We start from the raw sequence: 21,449 nt of genomic DNA on the forward strand, positions 1-21,449 counted from the left end.
GGCCCCTCGCCGCCGCCCCCTCGCTCCGGCGGAGACGCGCCCCGGACACCTGCGCGCCAAGGGCGCCCCGAAAGGAGCGCGTCACGCAGATGAGTCTGGACACACGCGAGGCGTCGGCCCGAGGGGAGGGAAGGGAGCAAGAGGGGAGCCTGGCGGGCCATCTTAGACCGAGGCGAGGGTCAAGGGAGGCGTCTCTGAGGAGGGGGCGTCCGGACCGAGCCGTGAAGGACGAGGGGGGCGCGCCGGCCCTGGGAAGGGTCCTCCTGCGGGCGGAGGAGGGAGCGGCCAGTGCAAAGGCCCCGGGGCAGGGTCCCGACCGGTCCTGGAGGAACGGTGCGGAGGAGGCCTCTGGCTGGAGCGGTGGCGGGGCGGGGGCAGGAGGGAGGGAGGTTAAAAAGACAGGCGAGGGGGGAGGGGAGGAAGACTTGGGCCTTTACTCCCAGGGAGATGGGACCCCTGGAAGGCTGTGGGCATTGGAAGGAAGTGACTGGAGTTTACGCTTGTTACCCATTTATTCCCTTATTTCCTTCGAGACACATACAACAAGCACCTAGTCTGGGTGTGGGCTGGTCTGGGCAGTGCTGGGCAGCAGAGAAGTCTCAACCTAGGGTCCTGCCCTCGGGAGGTCTCCCGGTTGGGGAGGTGGGGACACAGAGCAGGACACAGACACTCCCGGCCCTGTGCACTCAGGGCTTGAGAAGGAGGAGCTCCCAGGCTGGGAAAGGCGAGGAGGTGGGGATGGCTTCCCAGATGGGTGGGCATCGGAGCTTGGGCTTTGGCAGATGAGTAGGAGTTCAACGCTCCCACTAAGGAGGCACCTGCCCGCGGTCACCAACTATTAGCTCGATGTGTGCCTAGTGGGGAGAAACGGGAGTCAAGACTTATGGCCAGTATCAACCACAAGAGGCTGTGAGCAGGGGTCGCCTACCCCCAATTCCTTGCTTGTTCTCTCCCCCCCCCCCCCCCCACCTTGCAATCCTTTCTCAGGCCCAGCTGGCCTCTGCAGTCACACTGATCCAAGCGCCCTCTTCCCAAAAGCCTTCCCCGATTGCTGCCTGCCCCTACCCACTGTCATACCTGCCAGGACAGAACTGACCGGTTCTGGTATCCAGGATTCTGGCTTGACCTCAATGACTCTAAGTCTGTACTTAGAAGCCAGTTTCCCTGGGCTCCCTGGGAAGTCCTGCTCCAGCAGTGGCTGGGAGGGCAGGAGAGAGGCTGAGGCCAGCACAAGACAGAGTGTGGGCTCCAATCCTGACCCTGCCTCTTGGAAGTTCCTGAGGAAGGGACGTACCCTCCCTGGTCCTGGAGGTCCCCATCTATCCAGTGGGAATTGCTATGAGGATACATTGCTGGGGGTGAAGTACTTAGAATATTCCTGAAGCACAGTCGCTCACTAATTGGCTATGCTGAGGGAGTAGTCACAGAGAAGTGCGATTTGACTCCTCCAAGAAAAGCAGATGGAAACAAAAATAGCAAACAGAAAAGTCACCTGCTCAGTGACAGATGGGGTTCCAGGTATAGGATTTAAAAAGAAAGAAAAAAAAAAAAGCTTCTCTTAATTGTCACCTGGTGCGATCATCTCCCATTTTACAGGTGAGTAAACTGAGGCCCAGAGAGGCTGAGTGACTTCTCTGAGGATCCACAGTGAAGAGTGGCAGAACCACAACCCTAGCCAAGTGCTCGCTGGCCACCTAACTTCATGAATCACGCCACTGTGCACTTGCTACCCAGCGTGGTACACAGTCATCGGATTTCAGATGCAGATTTTAAAAGCGACTAAAAGCAAAATAAATTTCAGGTGGGTCCCCATCCCCTGAATGTGCCTCCCCCCTGCAAAAAAAAAAAAAAAAAAAAAAAAAAAAAAGACAGAGGCTATAAGACTACTAGAAGAGAACATGGGAGTTCAAAATAATAACAGTCCCAGTGTGTTGAAGCATGACATTAAGCCTGAAGCCTTTAATTAAAAGATTAGTAATTGATGGCATACAAATATAAAATTCCTGCGTGTGCACGTGTGTGCACACATCACACATCCTAGGTCAATAGACAAAGTTAGGAAAACCTTTCCAAGACATGCTAGATGAAAAGCTGATTTCCTTAATATGTAAAAAGCTCCCAGAAATCAATAAGTAAGGGCCAACAACCCAATAGAAAAAGCAGCAAAAGACAGTCTTTGGAAAGGAAATATGCATGTCTTCTAAGCATATGAACGGAGCTTCTTTTCACTCACAGTAAACGAAATGTAAAATGAAACTACCACAAAATACCCTTTAAAAAAAAACCGAAATCTATCGAGTTGCTGGAGATGAGGAAGTTTGATCGTTGACCATGTTGCTGGGCCCAGCTTTGGGAGAAGGGCAGGCTCACGCCTTGGGGTTCGCAGTGCGAAATGGCATAATCTCTCTAGTGACAGCTACTGAAACGACAAACCAGCCGTATGTCCCTTCTGGTAGTCTGTCCACGGGCCCGAGGGCAGAGTATCGCACAAGCGCTGAGCCATTTACGCGTAACCCGCAGCAAACTGTGAGGCCGAGCCCATAGGTCAAAGGAGAGAAACTAAGGCCCACAGAGCAGAAATGGGAGAACGAGCACCCAGGCTGGTGCGCCCTCTTTCTAGGGCAGGTGGACGGGCCGGCTCGACCGGCACCCCGGCCCCGGCCACCTCCCTTGTCAGGCTAAGCTTCAGGCTCTCCCATCGCACCCGCTGGTGTCTCAAACAGGTCAGAGCGAGGCCCAGGGACGCTGGGAGCATACGGAGGCCAAGCCAGCCACGCCGGGCCCTGTGAGTGTTGGGTGCCAGTTCCAATTAATTCTGACTTTCTCATTAAGCCGTTAGGAAAGTCAGGTGGCTGTGGGCAGTAGCCCTCTGCCTGGGCCGCCGGATTAAAGGGATCATGGTTTCTGCCTCAAAACACTATATTATCTGTCACGGGCGATTATAGGAGACCCAGGCGGACAGTGACAAGCTCAGAGAATCCCTGGGAAGCTCAGAGTCGTGGGACCGCTGAAATTGTGGACTCCCAGAATCTTGGAATGCCTGGCGTTCTAGACCCGCAGAATACATCCCCCCGAACGTTCCAGAATTGGAGAGCGATGGCCACTGAACCTGGCATCACAGAATTCTGGAATCCCAGATGCTCTTGTGATGCGGAAGAGATTTCTCCCCTGGTTTTATCCCCTTGCATCGGGGGTCTCTCACACTGGAAGCCCAGAGGCTGAACCTGGTTGGCGTGTGCGTAATGCTTCTGAAAAAAGATCTGGGGAGTGAGAGTTTCCACGTAAGCAGTCGGAGCTCCATTGGTGTCCCTAGACCAAGTGGCAGCCGTGGGCGCTCTGTGGCTGCGTTCTCTACCGCCCCTAAAAGGTCCCGTTCACTCCTTGACCGACCCCTGAAGGGCGCGTTGGCTCTCACTGGACCAGTGATAGTACTCACTTTGGTTCTTCATTTTACGACCAAGAAAGTGAGTTCCAAGGGGCAGCTTTTTGCTAAGGTCCCCCCCTGCCCCCCAGGGAAAAAAATCACGTTCTCAGCGCCACATCAGAAGGCAGGGGCAGAGCCCCTGGAACGCGGCAGGAGTGAGCGAACGAGAGGGCTCAGGCGCCTCTCTAGCTGGGAGGCAAAGGGAGAATGTGGTGTGGGGGTAGGAATGGCTTTGTGAAGGGCATGGGACGGAGTTTGGATTTTCTTCTAAGGGCAGTGGGGAGCCATGGGAGGGTTGGAAGCAAGGGAATGGCATGATCTATTCTATGCATTAGAAAACACCCTGACAGTGCTGAGTGCGTCTCAGAAGATGGATACATTGATCCTTAGCTAGGAAAGGCCTTGCCTCAGGTCAGGGTGCCCTCCATAGCTACCACTTCTTGGACCTCTGGCCCCCCCCCCAATAAAATTTCATCACTAGGAGGTCTGGCAAATGAGGGCTCACGACGGTCTCTGCTGGTAAGTTGTGTTATTCTAGTCTAGCTCTCTTGTGGCATCCTTCATATATAAAGAGCTGTCAGAAACAAATAAGAATAGAGAGACACATGCAAAGAACATGGATGTTACTTTGGACGCCCAGAAGATGTAGGCGGGAAATTATGAAAGACAGGCTCACATACAAAAGTGTTTAATCTTCTAGAATTCTCCCACTCTTATATTTGAGAAAGATATCTGATCCCTGATAATATTTGACTTTTCGAGGATGCAAGGCAATGGGTACTCATGTCCATTGCTAGTGTAAGTTAGTACCATCTTTCTGGAAGGCAAGATGGCTAAGTGTATTGAAAGCCTTTGATGGATAATAACCAACGATAATAACTCACTTCTGTTGAGTAACAGATCGACTTCACTTATTATGTCCCCCCCACTTGAACAGAAGCTCCCCTGGGGCGAGGATTTTTGTGTGTTTTGCTCACTGTTGGGTCCCCAGTGCCACTAACAGCACCTGGATCTGATTTATATACCCAGCACGGTCTAGACTACTCATTTTTCTGTGCACTGGAGTTTGAGAACCACTGAGCTAGACTTCACCAAAAAGGAAGTTTGGTGCGGAGAGATATCTGAGCATCCACTGTATTTAGGTCTTTTAAGACAACCAGTGGGGGCGCCTGGGTGGCTCAGTCGGTTAAACGTCCGACTTCAGGTCACGATCTCGCGGTTCGTGAGTTCGAGTCCCGCATCGGGCTCTGTGCTGACAGCTCAGAGCCAGGAGCCTGCTTCGGAATCTGTGTCTCCCTCTCTCCCTGCCCCTCCCCTGCTCATGCTCTGTCTGTCTCTCAAAAGTAATAAATAAACGTTAAAAACAAAATTTTAAAAATAAATAAAAGACAACCAGTGAATCCCTAGGAGTGGCAGGGAGGATTTTCAGGGCCTCCCACTGACCCCACAGCTTAATGGATGTGCTTGTCATTCTAAGGAATAAGTGGATGATTTCTGACGCTTACTGGTCCATAGGCTGGGCCAGACTGTGTCCAAAGAGCTTCACAAACACTCAGCTCAGTCGCTTCATAGCGAAGCTCTACGTTAGGTGCTAATGTTTAGGCCCATTTTACAGATGAAGAAACTGAGCCCCCGGCATGAAAGCAGTGTCCCAGCAAGGGCCTGGCACAGAGTAAGTGCTTAGGTTTAGTAGAACCGAAATCGAACTCAGTCAGCGTGTGAACACGAGTTCCTAGCTCTCTGGGAAGCGTGTCTTCTAGGGGCCTGTGAGAGACTGCGGTCCCATGGAGCATCCGCAAATGCTCCCTAGGTTCAGCGCTTGGATTCCCTGGGTGACTCAAACAGAAGTGGTCGTGGCAGGTTTCCGGTGTCGTGGAGACGTGCTGCATATAGTCACCCCCCCCCCCCCCCCCCCCGCCGCCCCAAGACAAACACAGACACCACAGCCCCTGGGACATACACACACCTCGAGGCAAAGAGGCCTGCTAGGTACATACCCCAAGACAAATACACGCACGCCCACCCACATGAAAACACACACTTAGACGCACACATACCCCAGACCAATGCAAACACACACCCCAAGATAGACACACGCAGGCCGGGGCCTTGGCCTGACCTGGCCGGGTTAGGGAGGCTCTGGACAGCCTGGATCCCAGCCCTGGCTTCAGCCCCCACCTCTGTGCCTTCACCCTGGGGCCCAGAGCCACCCGCTAGGACGGGGGCGGACTGGGGTGGGGGTGGGGGACCAGTGCAGGAGCCGCTGGCAGAGAGAAAGGAGCAGGCGGGGCAGGCAGGCCAGCTGAGGGCACAGAGCGCGGCTCTTGGGCGCCACCCGGTGGGCATGGGGGGCAGGGGGCACGGCACCCCCTCAACTCCACAGTTTTGCAGGTCTGTGGGTGTCTCTGGGCCCGTGGGGGGGGCCTTTGTCTCTGAGTCTGTGTCCCTTTCTCTCTGTGTCTCGCTCAGCCTCTGTCTCCCCTTTTGCTCCCTCTTCCTCCCCTCCCCGCGTGCCTCCCCCTGCCTCTGGAGCCCCAGCCCTCCTCCACAGAGGAGCCTGAGGGCCTCCGACGACCCCTCCCTACCCACCCCTCTTATCAGCAGCATCTCCCGTCCCCGGTCCTCCGATGGCATCTTGGCCCTTCCTGTCACCCATGGGCTGCAGCATGACTCAGTCCAGGTGGGGTGGGGTGACCGACCTCGTCAGCTTTGCCAGCCCGCCGCTCCCACAGCCTCCGTTCTGGTCTCCGGGGAGGCGACCGCATCTACGCCCTCCGCCAGAGCCTGGTGCAGGAACCCACCTTGGCTCACGCTTTCCTTGGGGCTGGCCGGGGAGGGGCACGGGGACGATGAGGATTTGAACGCCCTAAGCCAGGAAGGGCCTAGAGAGACAGTGACGGTCACCCTTGAACCCTGCGAGGAGGACAGGGGTCTCAACTGCCGAAAACCCACCATGGACCCCCCGCCCCCCCCCCCCCCGCCATTGCCCACGGGCCTGCTCCCTGGCCAGCCCAAGCCTCAGAGCCCAGTCTGACCCCAAGGTCCCCAAGCTTTTCACTCTGTTCCTTTGAGGTGCCACACCCTTTCCCCCCGGGGGGATTCTGCGCATTCTGTTCCCTCCCCAGATGCCCTTCCGGTCACCTCCTCCAGGAAGCCGGCCTCACCCCACCCGCTGCTTGAAGCCATCTGTTGAACATCAGAAAGCAGGTCTGTCTCAGTCACGGTCATGGCGGTGTCCCTGGCACGGAGCCCAGCTCACAGGAAGGGTCCGGGAAGCGTTTGCTAAACAGAGGAGGGAAGGGTTCAGGGCTGTGCCTTCGAGCCCAGATGTTTCTTCTTGCCTTGCTGGGGAGACTCTGGCCGAGTGGGTTGCTTCCCGCTCTGCGCCCTCTTTCCCCGGGATGGGGAGTGAGGGGAGGTTTTCTGGGCCACTGGTGAAATCTACCCTGCTGGGTTTCATTTCAGCAGAGTCGGTAAATATTTGGTCCTCTGCGGCCAGCAGCATCTAGGCGGGGGAAGCTTCAGTGCCTTTTACGAGCCTTCCCGCAGGCGCCTAACGCGAGGTTTCCGTGGCGGGGTATGTGGGACGCCCAGGCAGCGTCACAGCTGGCTGCCGTGAGGTGGGTAGGACTGTGGGGCCGCAAGAAGCCACCAGAGGCGTCTGGCACTTAACCCCGCGCCGTGCGCGGCATCGGGAGGCCAGACCCGGGCCTCTCGTTTTGCAAACGGCTAATGCCACATCATGAGATGACAGGCGGGGTTGAAGTGGAGACTGAGCAGCATCCCCTCCCAAGTCCGAAGGACATACTGAATCCTTAGGGGGAGGTATTTCCGGCAAGGAGGTGGAAGGCCTTGTGTACGTGTAGCTCTTCTCGAAGAATCAAAGGCCACTCTTGACCATCAAAGGCGAAGCACCTGCTGTGTGCGGAGTACTGAGCAGTGTAAATGCCCCGCCTCCTTGGGTCCTCAGAAATCACGCAGCCCCTGTTACACTGACACAAGTCAGAGGGGTTCAAGGTAACTGGCTTGAGGTCACCCAGCTGGCGAGGGGCAGAGCTGTTGAGTCTGACCTTCCGGCCTGGCTTGGTCTCATCACCCAACCCTCCCCGGCAAGGGCCACCGTCTGGATACCCTGGAAACCACGGCGCTTCTCAATGGTCAGGATCCCAGGGGCGACTGGAAGGAAGGCCTGAATCAGACCAGCAGTTCTGAGTTGGGGCCTGGGAACCTGCACGGGGAAGCTGGCATCTGCCTCCGCCCCAGGTAACTCTTGCTAGAGTCCCTTCACAGAAACGGCAGCCTCTTTACTGCATCCGTCCGAACGCGTTTGCAGTGTCCCCTCTGAATCTCGGGGGAGACTGCCACCTGCTGTTTCCTGAGGACGCCACTGAGACGTGAGGGTTTGAGGGCCCCCATCAGTCACTAAACTGGGGGAACTTGCCACCAGCCCTTGAGAGAGACCCCACAGGCCAAACAAGGGGTCAAGCATTTGGAAAACTTGAAAATACAAGATTATTGTGTAGTTTTATTCCTCCTCTCCGAGACTCGATGAGCGTTTAGTGTGTGTCTGCCATTGCCCAGGTGTATTGGCCGTATCTTTATTTTCTGCTGTTTGATGCTTTGACACTGGGGGCCTTACTCACCCTGGAGGCACAGCCCCTCCCGGGGACCAGCTAATTCCGAGATAGCAAACGACCCACCGACCCACCCTGGACTGCCTCTCACATGCAGACTGACCCATCACAGAGCCCAAGCCCCAACTCTGTCCTCTGGAGGCTGTCCCACTCAGGGCCAATGTCCCCCTGCCCTATCACCCCAGGGCCCAGGACCACACAACTAGGCCATTCCCTACACCCCAGAGCCCTCTGGCCTTACTCAGACTAGCAGTCCTGGGCCTGCTGACCCGGCTTCACTGTTCCTGCTGGCCGAAACCACAGTAAAGTCCTTGTCCACTCTGTGCCCCCCTGCACCCCCCAACCCCCGCCCCCTCCGCCTGACTGACCCGGGCACTTCCCCGTGTGGCCCTGCACGCCCCCACCCCTGCTCCTGCTGTGGCATCAGTGAGTAACGACCTTCCTATGTGTTTATTTATTTATTTATTTAATGTTTATTTTTGAGAGTGAGTGGGGTAGTGACAGAGCCATCCGACGGGGACAGAGGATCCGAAGCAGATTCTGTGCTGACAGCAGAGAGCTCAATGTGGGGCTCAAACCCACGAGCTGTGAGATCATGACCTGAGCCGAAGTCAAGTGCTTAACCGACTGAGCCACCCAGGTGCCCTTATCTATTTATTAAAAAAAAAAAAAAAAATTATTAAAAAAATTTTTTTAATGTTTTTATTTACTTTTGAGACAGAGAGAGACAGAGCAGGAGCAGCGGAGGGGCAGAGAGAGAAGGAGACACAGAATCCGAAGCAGGTTCCAGGCTCCGAGCTGTCAGCACAGAGCCCGACGCGGGGCTCGAACCCACGAGCCGTGAGATCGTGACCTGAGCCGAAGTCTGACGCTCAACTGACTGAGCCACCCAGGCGCCTCGACCCCTATTTATTTTTTTAAAGTAATCTCTGCACCCAACGCAAAGGGCTCGATCTCACCACCCCCAGATCATGAGTCGCACACTCTACCACTGACCACGCCAGCTGCCCCAGACCATCTTTGCAGCGGCGGTCGTCCGCTGATCTGCTGGCCTCGTCAGCCCTGAAGCACAATGGAACCTACGTCTTGAAACGCCTGCCGCTGGAGACACAGCTGAGAACGAGACAGCGAATGCCTGCGGACGTTGACATTCTGGTGCCGGCTGCGGACAGAACGCGAGGACAGGCAGGTGTGACAGTGACCAGGTGGGAAGGGAGACCTCGGGGTGGGTGGAATCTGAGCCCCGACCTTCAAGGTCGGAAGGGGCGGTCGGCGTGGCCAGTGCCACGGCACGGCCCTCACTTCACTGGATCCTGTCCTGAGAGCTTCCCGCGGAGCAGGACGGGGTCCCGTTGGGCCAGGATTTGCTGCCGGAGGCGACACTGGTGGCAACAAGTAACGAGCCAGTAGCAAGCCAACAGCCACGGGCCATCCTGCTGCTCCCGGTCACCTGCCTTTCCGGGAGTGATCTGGGGTCCTCAGCACTGCTTTCACCTTCGCGGGGGCCACTTCCAGCCCCGATGGCATCAGGGACACCGGAAGTTACCCTTGAGGTCAACTCCAAAGGTGAGGCGCACACACAGAGTAGCGAGTCACCCTCGAGTCCGGCCTGCAGGGAGGAACTGTCACTTCAGAACCACGTGACCTCAGTACGTGGCCCCCGCATCCCGGGGTGGACCCACGAGCAAGTGTCTGTCGGGCGCTGTCAGGCTGCGAGGAGGTCCTGGATTCCCAGGGGGGTCCAATCTGATGACACGAACCCTTAAACTTGGAGGCTCTTCCCTGCCTGTGGTCGGAGAAGGGACTCCGGCAAGGCCGGGCTCTGTGGATGGAGGAGGGGCGGGGACAGGGCACGGGAGGGGGACCTGGAAACCCAGGGCACCTGTTCCTGTGCCGCAGCCTCCCCAAGGAACCGGCCCTGCCCCCCCTGAAGTGTGGGGCTTCTGGCCTCCAAAACCAGGGGATGATGAGTTGGTGCTGTTTCGAGTGACTAAGTTTGTCGTAATTTGTTAGGGCAGCTGCAGGAAAAAGCACACACCCAGTTATCCTGCAAGTATTGTGTGAAACGCTCCAATCCCAAAATGAGACAGCACTCTGGGGACAGGAGGAGATCACCGTGGCTGAGAACCCGGCGCCCAGCGAGCAGAGGCTGCCAGCACACGGGGTGGGGTGGGCCTGCTGTGGCCATCCATCAAATCCTGCCTGGATGAAGGCAGCACACACCCCTTTGAGACACAGGAAAGCAGTGGGCTCCAGAAGGGGTGAGTCACTTTCCCAAGGACACACAGCTCCAAAGGCGGAGCTGAGCTGTGGACCCACCTGACGAGGTGACAGCCCAGATTCAAACCATGACTCACCATCCTGTGACCATATGACTCAAGAGGGGGGGGGGGACCTTCCCCGGGGGGGGGTGGGGCCCGGGGGGGGGGGGAGATGGGGGGCACGCCACCAGGAGTATTGGTGGAGGCCCCACCCCTCACCCCCGGAAAGCCGCTTTATTTTTTGAAAATTTTTTCAATGTTTATTTTTGAGAGAGAAACAGAGCATGAGTGGGGGAGGGGCACAGAGAGAGGAAGACACAGAATCCGAAGCAGGTTCCAGGCTCCGAGCTGTCAGCACAGAGCCCGACGCGGGGCTCAAACCCACGAACCGTGAGATCATGGCCTGAGCTGGAGTCGGACGATTCACCGACTCAGCCCCCCAGGCGCCCCTCCGGCAAATCGCTTTGGAGGCACTATGTCCCCACTAGCTGGCGACTTTTGTGTCCGTATTTTTTAAGAAAAAACCCAAAGGGCTTTTTATAACTTTGTGTTTGAGATTTTTTTTGACTAGAAGTAACACACACAATTTAAGACTGGCAATCATCATGCAGGCTTGGGAATTCCTGCAAAGTGAGAAAATTTCACCTAGCAACTGTTTTGAAATGTAATGAAATCTGTATGAGTACAAAATTTAGCAGTTGATGAGGTTGACACATTTTTGTAGACGTGGAGACATTTGATAAGGTATTAATTCTGATTTGGGTTTTATTTGGGGAGCTGATAATCTCTTTCTTCCTTCTCCCCAGGCCTCAAAACTTCTTCCAGGTTCTCTGAACAGCACGAGCAAGCACCCCAGGACCTTTTCCTGAAGGGCCTCCCAGTGCCTGTCAACATTAAGCACTTACTGTATGCCAGCAACAATTCTGAGTTTTTCACGTATTTGACTAACTTAATCTTCACAAAGACTCTTTATGGTTTTCTTCTTCCAGGTAAGGAGGCCAAAGCAGAGGGACCATGAACTCCCTGCGGGAAGACAAGGCAGATGGGGCGGATCCTGAGCCCGCCCTCCTGGCCTCCACACCCAGTGCTTCCTGCTCCGATGGTAACCCACAGAACCCCCATCTTCAAAAGATACTTTTAGTGGCCCTGGGCGGCTCAGTCGGTCAAGTGTCTGACTTCGGCTCAGGTCATGATCTCGTGGTTCGTGGGTTCGAGCCCCGCGTCGGGCTCTGTGCGGACAGCTCGGAGCCTGGAGCCTGCTTCGGATTCTGTGTCTCCCTCTCTCTCTCTGATCCTCCCCTGCTCGCGCTCGGCGTCTCTCTCTCAACATTTTTTAAATTGTGATCAAATACACATAAAATGTAACCATTTCTAAGTGCACAGGTCAGCAGCACCAAGCACATTCACACTGTCGTGCAGCCACCCCCACCAGCCGTGTCCAGAACTTTCCATCTCCCCAAACTGAGACTCTGTCGCCATGAAGCACTGACTCCCCGCCGCCGCCCGCGCCCCCCCCCCCCCCCCCCCCCGGCTCCCACCATCTACTCTGTGCCTTTGCGGACGGGACTCCTCTGGGGACCCCCTGTGCGTGGGGTCACGCGGGATGTGTCCTTCTGTGTCTGGCTCCTGTCCCTGTGCACAGTGACCTCCAGGGCCGTCCACGTGGTGGCAGTTCAGTGCATGGATGGACACAGTTTATCCTTACCACTGCACACGACTGTCATAAACCCCAGAAAACCCGTGTTGGTGACGTGGAAAAGGCGCAACTTTTCCACATCGTGGAAAACAGGTGGTTCCTCCAAAGTTAAACACAGAATTACCATAGGAGCCAGCAATCCCATGCCTAGGCACCTACCCAGAATGGGAAACGTGCGCGAGCAAATACACGTGCTCCGGCCTTCACCGTAAGCAATGTTCACAGGAGCCGAAAGTGCAAACAATCCCCGTGCCCACTAGCAGGCCCCTTCTAGAACACACGCCTGGTTCCACCTCCCTTGTCTCCTGACATAAAAATCAGACCTAATAGAACCCAACTACAATGAGAAAAAAATACGATGCTTGGGGCGCCTGGGTGGCTCAGTCGGTTAGGCGGCCGACTTCGGCTCAGGTCAAGATCTCGCGGTCCGTGAGTTCGAGCCCCGCGTTGGGCTCTGTGCTGACAGCTCGGAGCCTGGAGCCTGTTTCAGATTCTGTGTCTCCCTCTCTCTGACCCTCCCCCGTTCATGCTCTGTCTCTCTCTGTCTCAAAAATAAATAAATGTTAAAAAAAAAAATAAAAAATAAAAATACAATGCATTTCAGACACAAACAGAAGAAGAGACTATCACTGCTCAGGGGCAGGGCCCAGTTATAGTGCGAACGTGACCTGGTGCTCAAGTTGCACGCGGGCGCACAGCTCCGATCCTGGATGGAGGCGGCTGGGAGGCATTTAGACTCCAGCAGCCCCAGCAGCTCTGGTCACAGAAATGGGGAACTCTTGGGAAGGTCCTGGACTCAAGTGTTGAGCAATGCTCCACTTGCCCAGAAGTCACGTCCCAGAGGGGACGCCTGGGTGGCTCGGTAGGTTTAAGTGCTCGACTCTTGATTTCAGCTCAGGTCATGATCTCAGGGTTCGTGAGATCAAGCCCCAAGTTGGGCTCTGTGTTGCCAGTGCGGAGCCTGCTTGGGATTCTCTCTCTGTCCCTCCCCGGCTTGTGCTCGCTTGAAGCAAATAAACTAAAAAAAAAGGAAGTTGCATCCTGGGAAGATCTGTATGTATGAAAACCGTGAGGAGCACTTACGGGGGGTAAACTCTGCCAACCCCGTTGCTGTGCCGAAACGCTGGCCTCCAGGGCCTCAGAACGCTACTGTATTTGGGGACAAAGCCCTTATGTGAGTGATGGAGTTAAAATGAGGGCATTCGGGTGGGCCCCAACCCACGTGACCAGCGTGCGCACAGCAAGGGGCAATTTGGCCAAGGACACGCGCACAGGGAGGCCGATGGCAGAGGCGGAGCTCAGGGTGACGTGTCGACAAAGCCAAGGGACGCCGAAGATGGTCAGCGACCCCCCAAAAGCTGGGCGAGCGTACGGAACGGACTCCCTCTCAGCCTCGTAAGGAACCGGCCCAGACGACACGGGGACTTCCGGCCTCCAGAACCGTGAGAGAATAGACTGGTCTCAAAGCACCCCGTTTGCGGCACTGTGTTCCCGCAGGCCTAGCAAACGCTGCATCCGTGTAAGCCAGACCCAGGCTGCAGGCTCGGCTGACTAGGAAGGGGCTGTTCTCGCCCCCGTGGCCCTCCGAGGCTCCCCTGGGGCAGCTCGGCAGCGGTGCCCGGGCTGAGGGCCACGGGTCACACCCTCGGTCACCCTTTCCCCCTGAAGGGCGGTCGCCCAACTGCAGCCAGGTGACAAGATCTCAAAACGGGTCTCACCCACACCCCCAGGCTGGGTATGGCTTTGATCACCCAACATGGGAAGCTCAGACCCGTTTCTAGACTCTGACTTGCAGAGAAGAGACGGGGCCCCATGCAGGAGGTGACGCGGAGACAGCATCGTGCCCACCTGTCATTGGAAAACGACTCTGAGGGCCCCCGTGGAGGGGGGAGCCACGAGGTATTTACTTGCCGCAGTTCAGACGAGCAGGACGCCAAAGGCCAGCGCTGACCTGCCTGTAACGGTCTAGATTCCGCGGCAAGCTGGGCAGATTTTCAGATCGCTCTTTTAAAACTAAACACCCCAGCGGGAACACAGGCGACTCCGGGAGAACTGGTGATTGTTCAGTAGCCTGTGGGGTGGCTGTCCTAGTTACGAAGGGAATCCAGGTTCCCAGCAGGCGGCACTGAGGTTAACTCTCACCACGCCGGATCGCGGCCAGGATTTGTGGGAAGCAGGCCCTCCGGCTTACCCCCAGACCCCCTCCCCGCCCCCCGGCACAGGTCCCTTGGATGCCCCAGCGTGCCCGGGGTCACCTATGCTCTCGGCTGGCATGGGCTCAGCTGTTCTCTGGTAGAAACTCTTCCTGTGGAGTCACACAGGAGGGGCCTGGATCAGAGGACTCATGTACGGCACTTACGGCTGGCCAGAGGCCTCGTCTGGCAGGCTTTAACGAAGAAAATTAGAATTGTTTAGGGGCGCCTGTGTGGCGCAGTCGGTTAAGCGTCCGACTTCAGCCAGGTCACGATCTCGCGGTCCGTGAGTTCGAGCCCCGCGTCGGGCTCTGGGCTGATGGCTCGGAGCCTGGGGCCTGTTTCCGATTCTGTGTCTCCCTCTCTCTGCGCCCCTCCCCCATTCATGCTCTGTCTCTCTCTGTCCCAAAAATAAATAAACGTTGAAAAAAAAAAAAAAAAGAATTGTTTACAGTGACAAATGAGGAAATTACATATTAAATGCAGGGACTGCCCTCAGCCAGACCCCAACCCCGCACACCATCACTGGATGCCCCCCACCCCAGGCACACCAGCTTGAGGGGTGAAGCGACTGGTCTGTAGGCCCCACGATGCACCCCCCCCCCTTGCCATTAAGAAATCCTAATTCTGGGGCACCTGGGTGCCTCAAGTTAAATGTCCGACTTCGGCTCAGGCAGGTCCCGATTGCACAGTGAGTTCGAGCCCCACGTCGGGCTCTGTGCCAACATATCGGAGCCTGCTTCCCATTCTGTGCCTCCCTCTCTATGCTCCTTCCCCCCACTCGTGCCCTGTCTCCCTCGGTCTCAAAAATAAATGAACATTTACAAAATAAAAAGAAATCCTGATTCTGATCCCAGCCCTGCCGCCTCCTACAAGCTCTAGGACCTTGGGCAGGTGGCCCACACCCGTTTCCTCATCTGTAAGGAGGGGAGATGGACGTCCCACTCCCCGGGGAGGCCAGGAGAACTGGGTACGGGAGCCTCTACACACACATCGGTGCCGCTGAGGTCGGAAGTGTTCTCTGTCCCGCAATCACTGCGACACACACCGGTGCGAACCGTAAACTTTTATTAATGGAAAATGGAATGCCTCATTAACAGAAATCTTGTCTTAAAAATGGCAGAGATCACGTTTATTTAAAAAAAAAAAAAGTGAATTCACATTGTATTGAGCTACAACATGGTGGCAGGATTTGCTTTTTGTTTCTTAAAAGATTCCACAAGTTCAAGGTAACTCTGGCTGAGATTCAACAGTGCATCTGCCTACCTGGAAACTCGGAGTGGGGTTTAGTAGCGGCGGGTGAAGTGGGGATACGGGTGGGGGTGGGGGTGCGGAACTCTGCTGCCCCGGTCCTGGCCGGCCAGTCCACCTTCCAGTCCGCCACCGGGCACCATGTGACCCTGGGAATGCCCGCCTTGTGCAAAGCCGCCTCGCCTAGGAACAAAGGCACACGTTTGTCCCCTTGAAGTGCTTGCTGCTCTCACCGTTCTGTGGCGAAGCGCATGGCTGTGCAGCCTTTACGGCCCGTTGGCTCTTCCAGGTGAGGGAAATCAGAATCACAGACTGAGCTCCGGGTAAGTGTCCGGTGCGACTTGCATAAGCTGCCAAGAGCTGCTTTTTGGGTTTGTTTTCAAAACATTCAACCCGGCAAACTGACCAAACGTGCAAAGAAGGGAGAGGAAATGAGGAGTGGGAACAAATCAATTTTATCTGAGCGCAAAACTTCTTACCCCGACATCCCGCCCCGATTTGCCATGTGTCCTGGCCCCGAGGGCCCAGAGAGGCCCCTCTCACCACCTGGAAGAAAAGAAAGACTTTGCACACACTCCCTTCTTAGAAGCGCCTGGAAGCCTCTGCAACCGCTGGAGGGACCAGTCCCCAGGGAGCGTCCTGGGAACCCTCCTTCTACTCCTGGGCACAGGTCAGCCTGTACCTTGCCACCGCGCGTGCTCCCGGCCCGCCGTGCCTGCGTCCACCGAACCCGGCCACACGCGCTCCTGATGCTCCGCCCAGTCACGTCCAGCCCTGTGTCAAAACAAAAAGCCGACCGGAGAGTGTCCCACGTGCCTGCAAGGGGAGGCCGTAGCATGGCCGATCCTGCCCGATGTCACGCGTTTCTGAGAGACAACGGCGAAGCGTGAGGACGGACACGCCCCCACGGAGACCCACGTGGCCAGTAAGCACCCGGAGCAGCTTGGCGCAGCCATGCGCACGGGACGGGAGACCTCCACGCGACCCGCTGGGTTGGCCGGTGGCAAAGGGACAGACGCTGGGCGCTTCGGAGGACGTGGAGACAGCGATCCTCACACGTGGCTGGTGAGAACGGACAACAGTGCGGCAGGCTGACCCCGGGACCCAGCGAGTCCACCCCTGGTCATCTACCCCAGGGGAATGGGAAACACATTCACGGGAAGACCCGCGCACGAATATGCTTAGCAGCAGGATCCTCTGACAGCCCCAAGGTGAAACCACCCCAATGGCCAGCAGCTCATGAGCGGGAGACGCAAAACGTGGTCTCTCCACATGTGGCCTGTTACTGAACCCCAAGAAGGAATACGGCTCTGACCCCGGTGACCGTGTGACCGGACCTTGAAAACAGTGTGCTGAAAGAAGCGGGACACAAAAGGCCATGACACGTGATTTCACTTGTGTGAAACGCCCACAACAGGCCAGCCCAGAGACAGATGGTGGATCGGGGGTGCAGGGGCTGCGGGGTGGGGAGGGACCGGGGAGTGACTGCTAAGGGAGCTTCCCTTGGGGGTGGACTGTGGTGATGAGCGTACAACTCTTGAATAACGTTAAAAAACATCAAATCGCACACTTCAAATGGATGAACCATATGGCACGTGAATAAAGCTCAAAAGAGCTGTTTAAGAAAAAAAAAAAAGTTTCAGTGATTCAAACCAAAACAGAAGTCCAATGTGCGGCCACCAGCGGCCACCAGGCGTGTCCAGGAAAGCTTCCCAGACTCAGGCTGAGTCTGGAATGGTCAGAGTACCAGCTGCCAGGCCGGCCAGTGCGCAGAGCCGCGGGCAAGGAGCCCATCAGAGCCCCCAACATCTGTCCTCGAGGGTGAAGGCGAGACTGCCCCGCACTGGGTGATAGCCACCCAGCCCTACAGTGACGGTGCTCAGTGTCCCCTCTTGTCTGCAGAGGAGCTCCCCGGTTACATTTCCCATGGATATTTAAGGCAAAACGGACAAAATGGCATTCAAGGACCGAGAGCTCAACGGGTCACCTGGGGAAGAAGACTTTTCATTGCTCCTCTACCGGAGTGGTGCACCCTTCGCTCAACCCCCTGAAAACCCACCTCGAGGCAGAACCTTCTGACATGCAAAGACCTGCCTTAAAAACACCTACAGGCCCCTGGGGCACAGGGGCGGGGATGTCCTGGGGCAAGTCTACGAAAGGATCCAGGGCGGTGTCCCTCAGCAGGCAGGGACCCCCAGAGCTGCCCGCTGCCTACCTGGGTGGGGGCGGCGGCCCCCGGCCCTCACTCATCCTCTTGTCGGAGCCGTAGCCCCCCCAGCTGTCTCGGGAGTCTCGGCTATGGCGCTCTGGTGGTCCTCCGTGGCCGTGGCGTTCATCTGAGTAGTGCTGGAAGGCACAAGAGGGACAGGGCACCCTGACCATGCCATTCTTGGACGGGCCTGTGAACCTGCAGATCCTGCTGCAGCCGGCCAGGGTGTGGCCCCAAGGGGACCTGTCCGGGCCCCTTCCAAACCTCACACCTCACCACAGAAGCTCCTGGTGGGCCCTCTGCTTCCTGATCCCCTCCTTGCTCGAGAACTCTTGGGCACCCCTAGAGCTCCATCTCTGGCACCACATAAAGTGCCAGCGGAGGCCTCTCTGGCCCTGTGAGCTCGGAGAGCCCTGCACTTGATGGCTCTGCTGAAGGGTCCTCTGAGAGGGTCACTTAGTCCTCCCCAGAAGAATCAGGACACTTCCTTCTTGCTGATGCCAGGAGGGCCCCTCCCACACCCCGGGACAGGCAGTGCCCTCAAACCCCTGTGCGCACCATTCTATGGAGGCAGCAGAGGCCTGTCTATGTGACACTGGAGGCAGGTGCTGAGGACGGGAGCCACTCCGTGCCCCTGGCCAACCGCCAACCGATCCTGTGCTCAAAAACCCAGCACGTCTTTGTGGCGAGACATAATCGCATTTTAAAAAGTATTTTAAAAAGGCATGAATCTGATGCCCATCCCCTACCTCTCTCTTGGAGAGCTCCCCTTTTCTCTGAGCATCCCTCACAGGGCACCTGCAGATTACCAGAGACACAGGAACCCTCCCCCGCCCCAACACAGGCAAAAGGCCTCCCCCATTTGGGATACTGCGGGGCAGCTCACAATACTGAGACTCAAAGACTTATCTAAGCAAGTGGACAACCCAGAGATGCTTGCAATCTACTAGAGCCAACGGAACAAAAACAAACCCTACGTACTGGAAACACACGTAGAACTCCGTAATCAGAAAACAATTACGCACACTTCACTCACCCTCGCCCACCCCAACACAAAAGCAGGGCGCCCCCAGGCTTGGGGTCGGGTTTTACTTACTTGCCCATCTCGCTCTCCCATCACTGACCTTGAACCTTCTCTCCTGCAAAAGGGAAACATCTCATTCCAACAGCTGCTGATGGCACTAGACAACATTTCGGCAGGCCACACACAAGAGTTTTCCACAACTGGGGTACTTATTCTATTTCACCAAGTAAGAACTGTAATATGCTGGCCTGTGAAAAAAAAGCTGGCTTACATCTAAAGCCTTCTTCCAGGGAGTAGGAGTGAAGCTGGATCCTAAGAAGGTGGGAATAAAAATTTTACTGAACTAAAGTCCCTTGGAGGGATCTCAGAAACAGAGGCCCACACCACGAAGCCAAAGACTAATATATCTGGACTGGTGACAAAATCTAGGGTCTAACAAGAAGCCTTTAGAGGATCCCTAACCTCTGGTTTGACCCAGTCAGTACACATGATTCACAGGATTCTCAAACCAACTCCAGGCATGATTCATTAAATGAGTGGCTTCTCAGCCCATCTCCCCCCTGCTCTCCCTTCCCTTACGGAAGAGCTCATGAACGGAGAAATGGTTCAGGGATATGCGGCCCAGGGGACCATGATGAGAACCCCAGAGAGAGAATTCTTAAACTAGAAAATCGAGGGCTGCCTTTTTAATAAACTATATATGTATTTCTCATTTAAGAAGACACTGACAAAGCAACCAGCTAAAAAAAAAAAAAAAAAAAAAAAAATCTTCTCAGACACAGCCAGCCTAGTAAACAGTCTCCCACGTTGTCCGGTCAGTTCTTACACAGTATGCCAACCCAGGAGCCCATGTCAGTCAGGGAACCCCATGGATGTGGACGCCAGCCTGCCCTGCCTGCACAGACTCAGGTGCCTTTCTGAAAACTTCTGTAAACGGCACCCTCACCATAAAAACAAGGAGGGACAAGGCGGAGGAGCAGAGGCTGGGCGAGAGCCCCAGGGAGCCGTGAGGCCCAGACAGTGGGCCGCGGGGCGCTGAGACATAGGAATCGCCCCAAGCCCCCGATCCGTGAAGGGGGCAACGAGTGAAAGGAGTGGAGGGCCTTCCCACCATACAAGCTGAGGACACCCTAAGTGAGCCCCGAGTCCAACATCCTGCTCAAGGCCTGTGCTTCTAAATCCCACGTGCAGCCGGTCAGCCAGCCAGCAGGAGCCTCACAAATAAATGAGACATCAGAGAATGAACAGAGACCCATCCCTGCATCGGGCTCAGCTGGCTGTGTCCGTGGCTTCGGGAGACGGTGGGTGCTGACCTGTCAGCCACGTGGTCCTGGTACTGGGCCCGGTCTCGATGGTCAAAGTCGTGGAAGCGGTGATCGGGCCGAGGGAAGTCTGGGCGGTACCTGTCCTCCATGGCCACACGCTTTCCTTCCGGCCAATAAGCATCATCTCGCCTATTTTTTGTTTTTAAAAGGATATGAATTGCATTTATGAGCGAGAACGAGGGAAATAGGGAAGGGGGTGGAGGTGGGGAGAGGAGCTCTCTCCAGACCCGGTATCATTTAAAATGTCCTGCAGGGCTAATCCCTAAACATTCAATCATTATCGCTTTGATTTGATAAATTAAAATCCCCCAAACTGCCAAGAGGCATGCCAGCATTCTCATCTGACAGTCCTGAAAGGAGGGCTGCTGGGAGCTAATTGTATCACAAGGCTGTTAATACCTTGATCCCCGCGTGAGCTCAGATGCAAGTGAAATGAAATATTTGATTCTTCTGGAATGGCGTTCTGAGTTGCCACATTTTCACCTTCCTGTCTTCTATGGTAACCTGAACCTCCCTCTGAGTTTTTTTTGCAAAAGCAAAGGGAATTAGATCGGGTGATAGTGAACTGCATTCGGCTCAGGATGGCATCCAATTATCTTCCTCCTGATTTTTTACCAGAAAACTAGGCTCATGGGTGGTGGGGTGATGGGTGACCGTCAATTAAGAAGCTCAGAGGAGCTGGAGACCAATAAACCTACTTTGTGAACGGGAAGGCAATTTCTTCTTCCGAGTGCAGCCCGGTGCCTCTCCCCATCCCTGGCCGACCAGCGGCCGCGGCGAGCGCGGGCCTACCCACCGCCCCACCGGGAACCACAGTGTGGATGCAACGGGAGGGCCTTGTTAAGCCACAGCACGGCGACCCCTTCAGCAAGCGGCCACCGTCAAGACTTTGCGAGTAACTCAGGCAAACACCGCAGAGCCCCGCGACGGCGTCCAGAGGCACCGGATCCGGTGGGAGAGGGGCCCCGACTTTCCAGGGCAGGGGAGCAGCCGAGGCCGGGTCCTCACCGGCCGTCGTCGTAGGGCCTCCGCAGCACCGGCCGCCGCTCCTGCTCGTAGCGCAGCTGCTCCTGCTGGCGCCGCAGCTCCTCGCGCTCCCGGTGGATGCGCTCCTGCTCCTTGCGGCGCTCGCGCTCCACGCGCATGCGCTCGCGCTCCAGCCGCTCCCGCTCCATGCGCTCGCGCTCCAGGCGCTGCCGCTGGCACTCGAGCTGCAGGCGCTCCCGCTGCAGGCGCGCCTTCTCCTTCCGCTCGTGGAAGGCCTCCAGGCGCTGCTCCCGCTCCCGCTGCTCCCGCTCTCTGCGGGGACACACACGCAAGGCCGCCCTGACGTCCCCGCGCACACACCCGTGACCGCGCGCCGGGCTGGGCCACGAACCCCAACCTCCGGACTCTCCCTTCTCACAAAAGTAAAGCCGAGGGTGCGCAGGCAG

General features: G+C 56.3%; 1 protein-coding gene and 2 long non-coding RNA genes across 6 annotated transcripts in view; 1 reads left to right on the plus strand and 2 right to left on the minus strand.

Moving 5' to 3' along the window:
* Positions 1–8: 8 nt before the first annotated feature.
* On the minus strand, positions 9–14,073 carry LOC121021345 (uncharacterized). Of its 2 annotated transcripts, none has more exons than XR_005786514.1 (3): positions 13,923–14,073; positions 6,589–6,706; positions 9–263 (listed from the first exon to the last, which is right to left on the minus strand). It is a non-coding gene; the product is annotated as an uncharacterized LOC121021345 (long non-coding RNA). The 2 variants fall into 2 exon arrangements; XR_005786515.1 differs by lacking the exon at positions 9–263 and adding an exon at positions 6,254–6,337.
* On the plus strand, positions 8,935–11,521 carry LOC121021343 (uncharacterized). Of its 3 annotated transcripts, none has more exons than XR_005786511.1 (4): positions 8,935–9,247; positions 10,072–10,319; positions 11,126–11,225; positions 11,309–11,521. It is a non-coding gene; the product is annotated as an uncharacterized LOC121021343 (long non-coding RNA). The 3 variants fall into 3 exon arrangements; XR_005786512.1 differs by lacking the exon at positions 8,935–9,247 and adding an exon at positions 9,594–9,707; XR_005786510.1 differs by lacking the exon at positions 8,935–9,247 and having other exon boundaries at positions 9,842–10,319.
* Positions 14,074–15,258: 1,185 nt separating the features above from the next.
* The window catches only part of SAFB2 (scaffold attachment factor B2), a 32,616-nt gene continuing 26,425 nt past the window's right edge, over positions 15,259–21,449 (minus strand). Inside the window, exons 15-21 of the mRNA XM_040461611.1 lie at positions 21,025–21,315; positions 20,005–20,145; positions 18,764–18,806; positions 17,674–17,804; positions 16,141–16,232; positions 15,938–16,004; positions 15,259–15,641 (exon numbers count right to left, since the gene is read on the minus strand). Coding sequence (XP_040317545.1) covers positions 15,494–15,641; positions 15,938–16,004; positions 16,141–16,232; positions 17,674–17,804; positions 18,764–18,806; positions 20,005–20,145; positions 21,025–21,315 — 913 coding nt within the window. The 3' untranslated portion in view covers positions 15,259–15,493. The remainder of the gene's footprint in view (positions 15,642–15,937; positions 16,005–16,140; positions 16,233–17,673; positions 17,805–18,763; positions 18,807–20,004; positions 20,146–21,024; positions 21,316–21,449) is intronic.

This window comes from Herpailurus yagouaroundi, unplaced genomic scaffold, assembly GCF_014898765.1.
Source record: "Herpailurus yagouaroundi ecotype Mexico unplaced genomic scaffold, PumYag 295, whole genome shotgun sequence".
Classification (NCBI taxonomy): domain Eukaryota; kingdom Metazoa; phylum Chordata; class Mammalia; order Carnivora; family Felidae; genus Herpailurus; species Herpailurus yagouaroundi.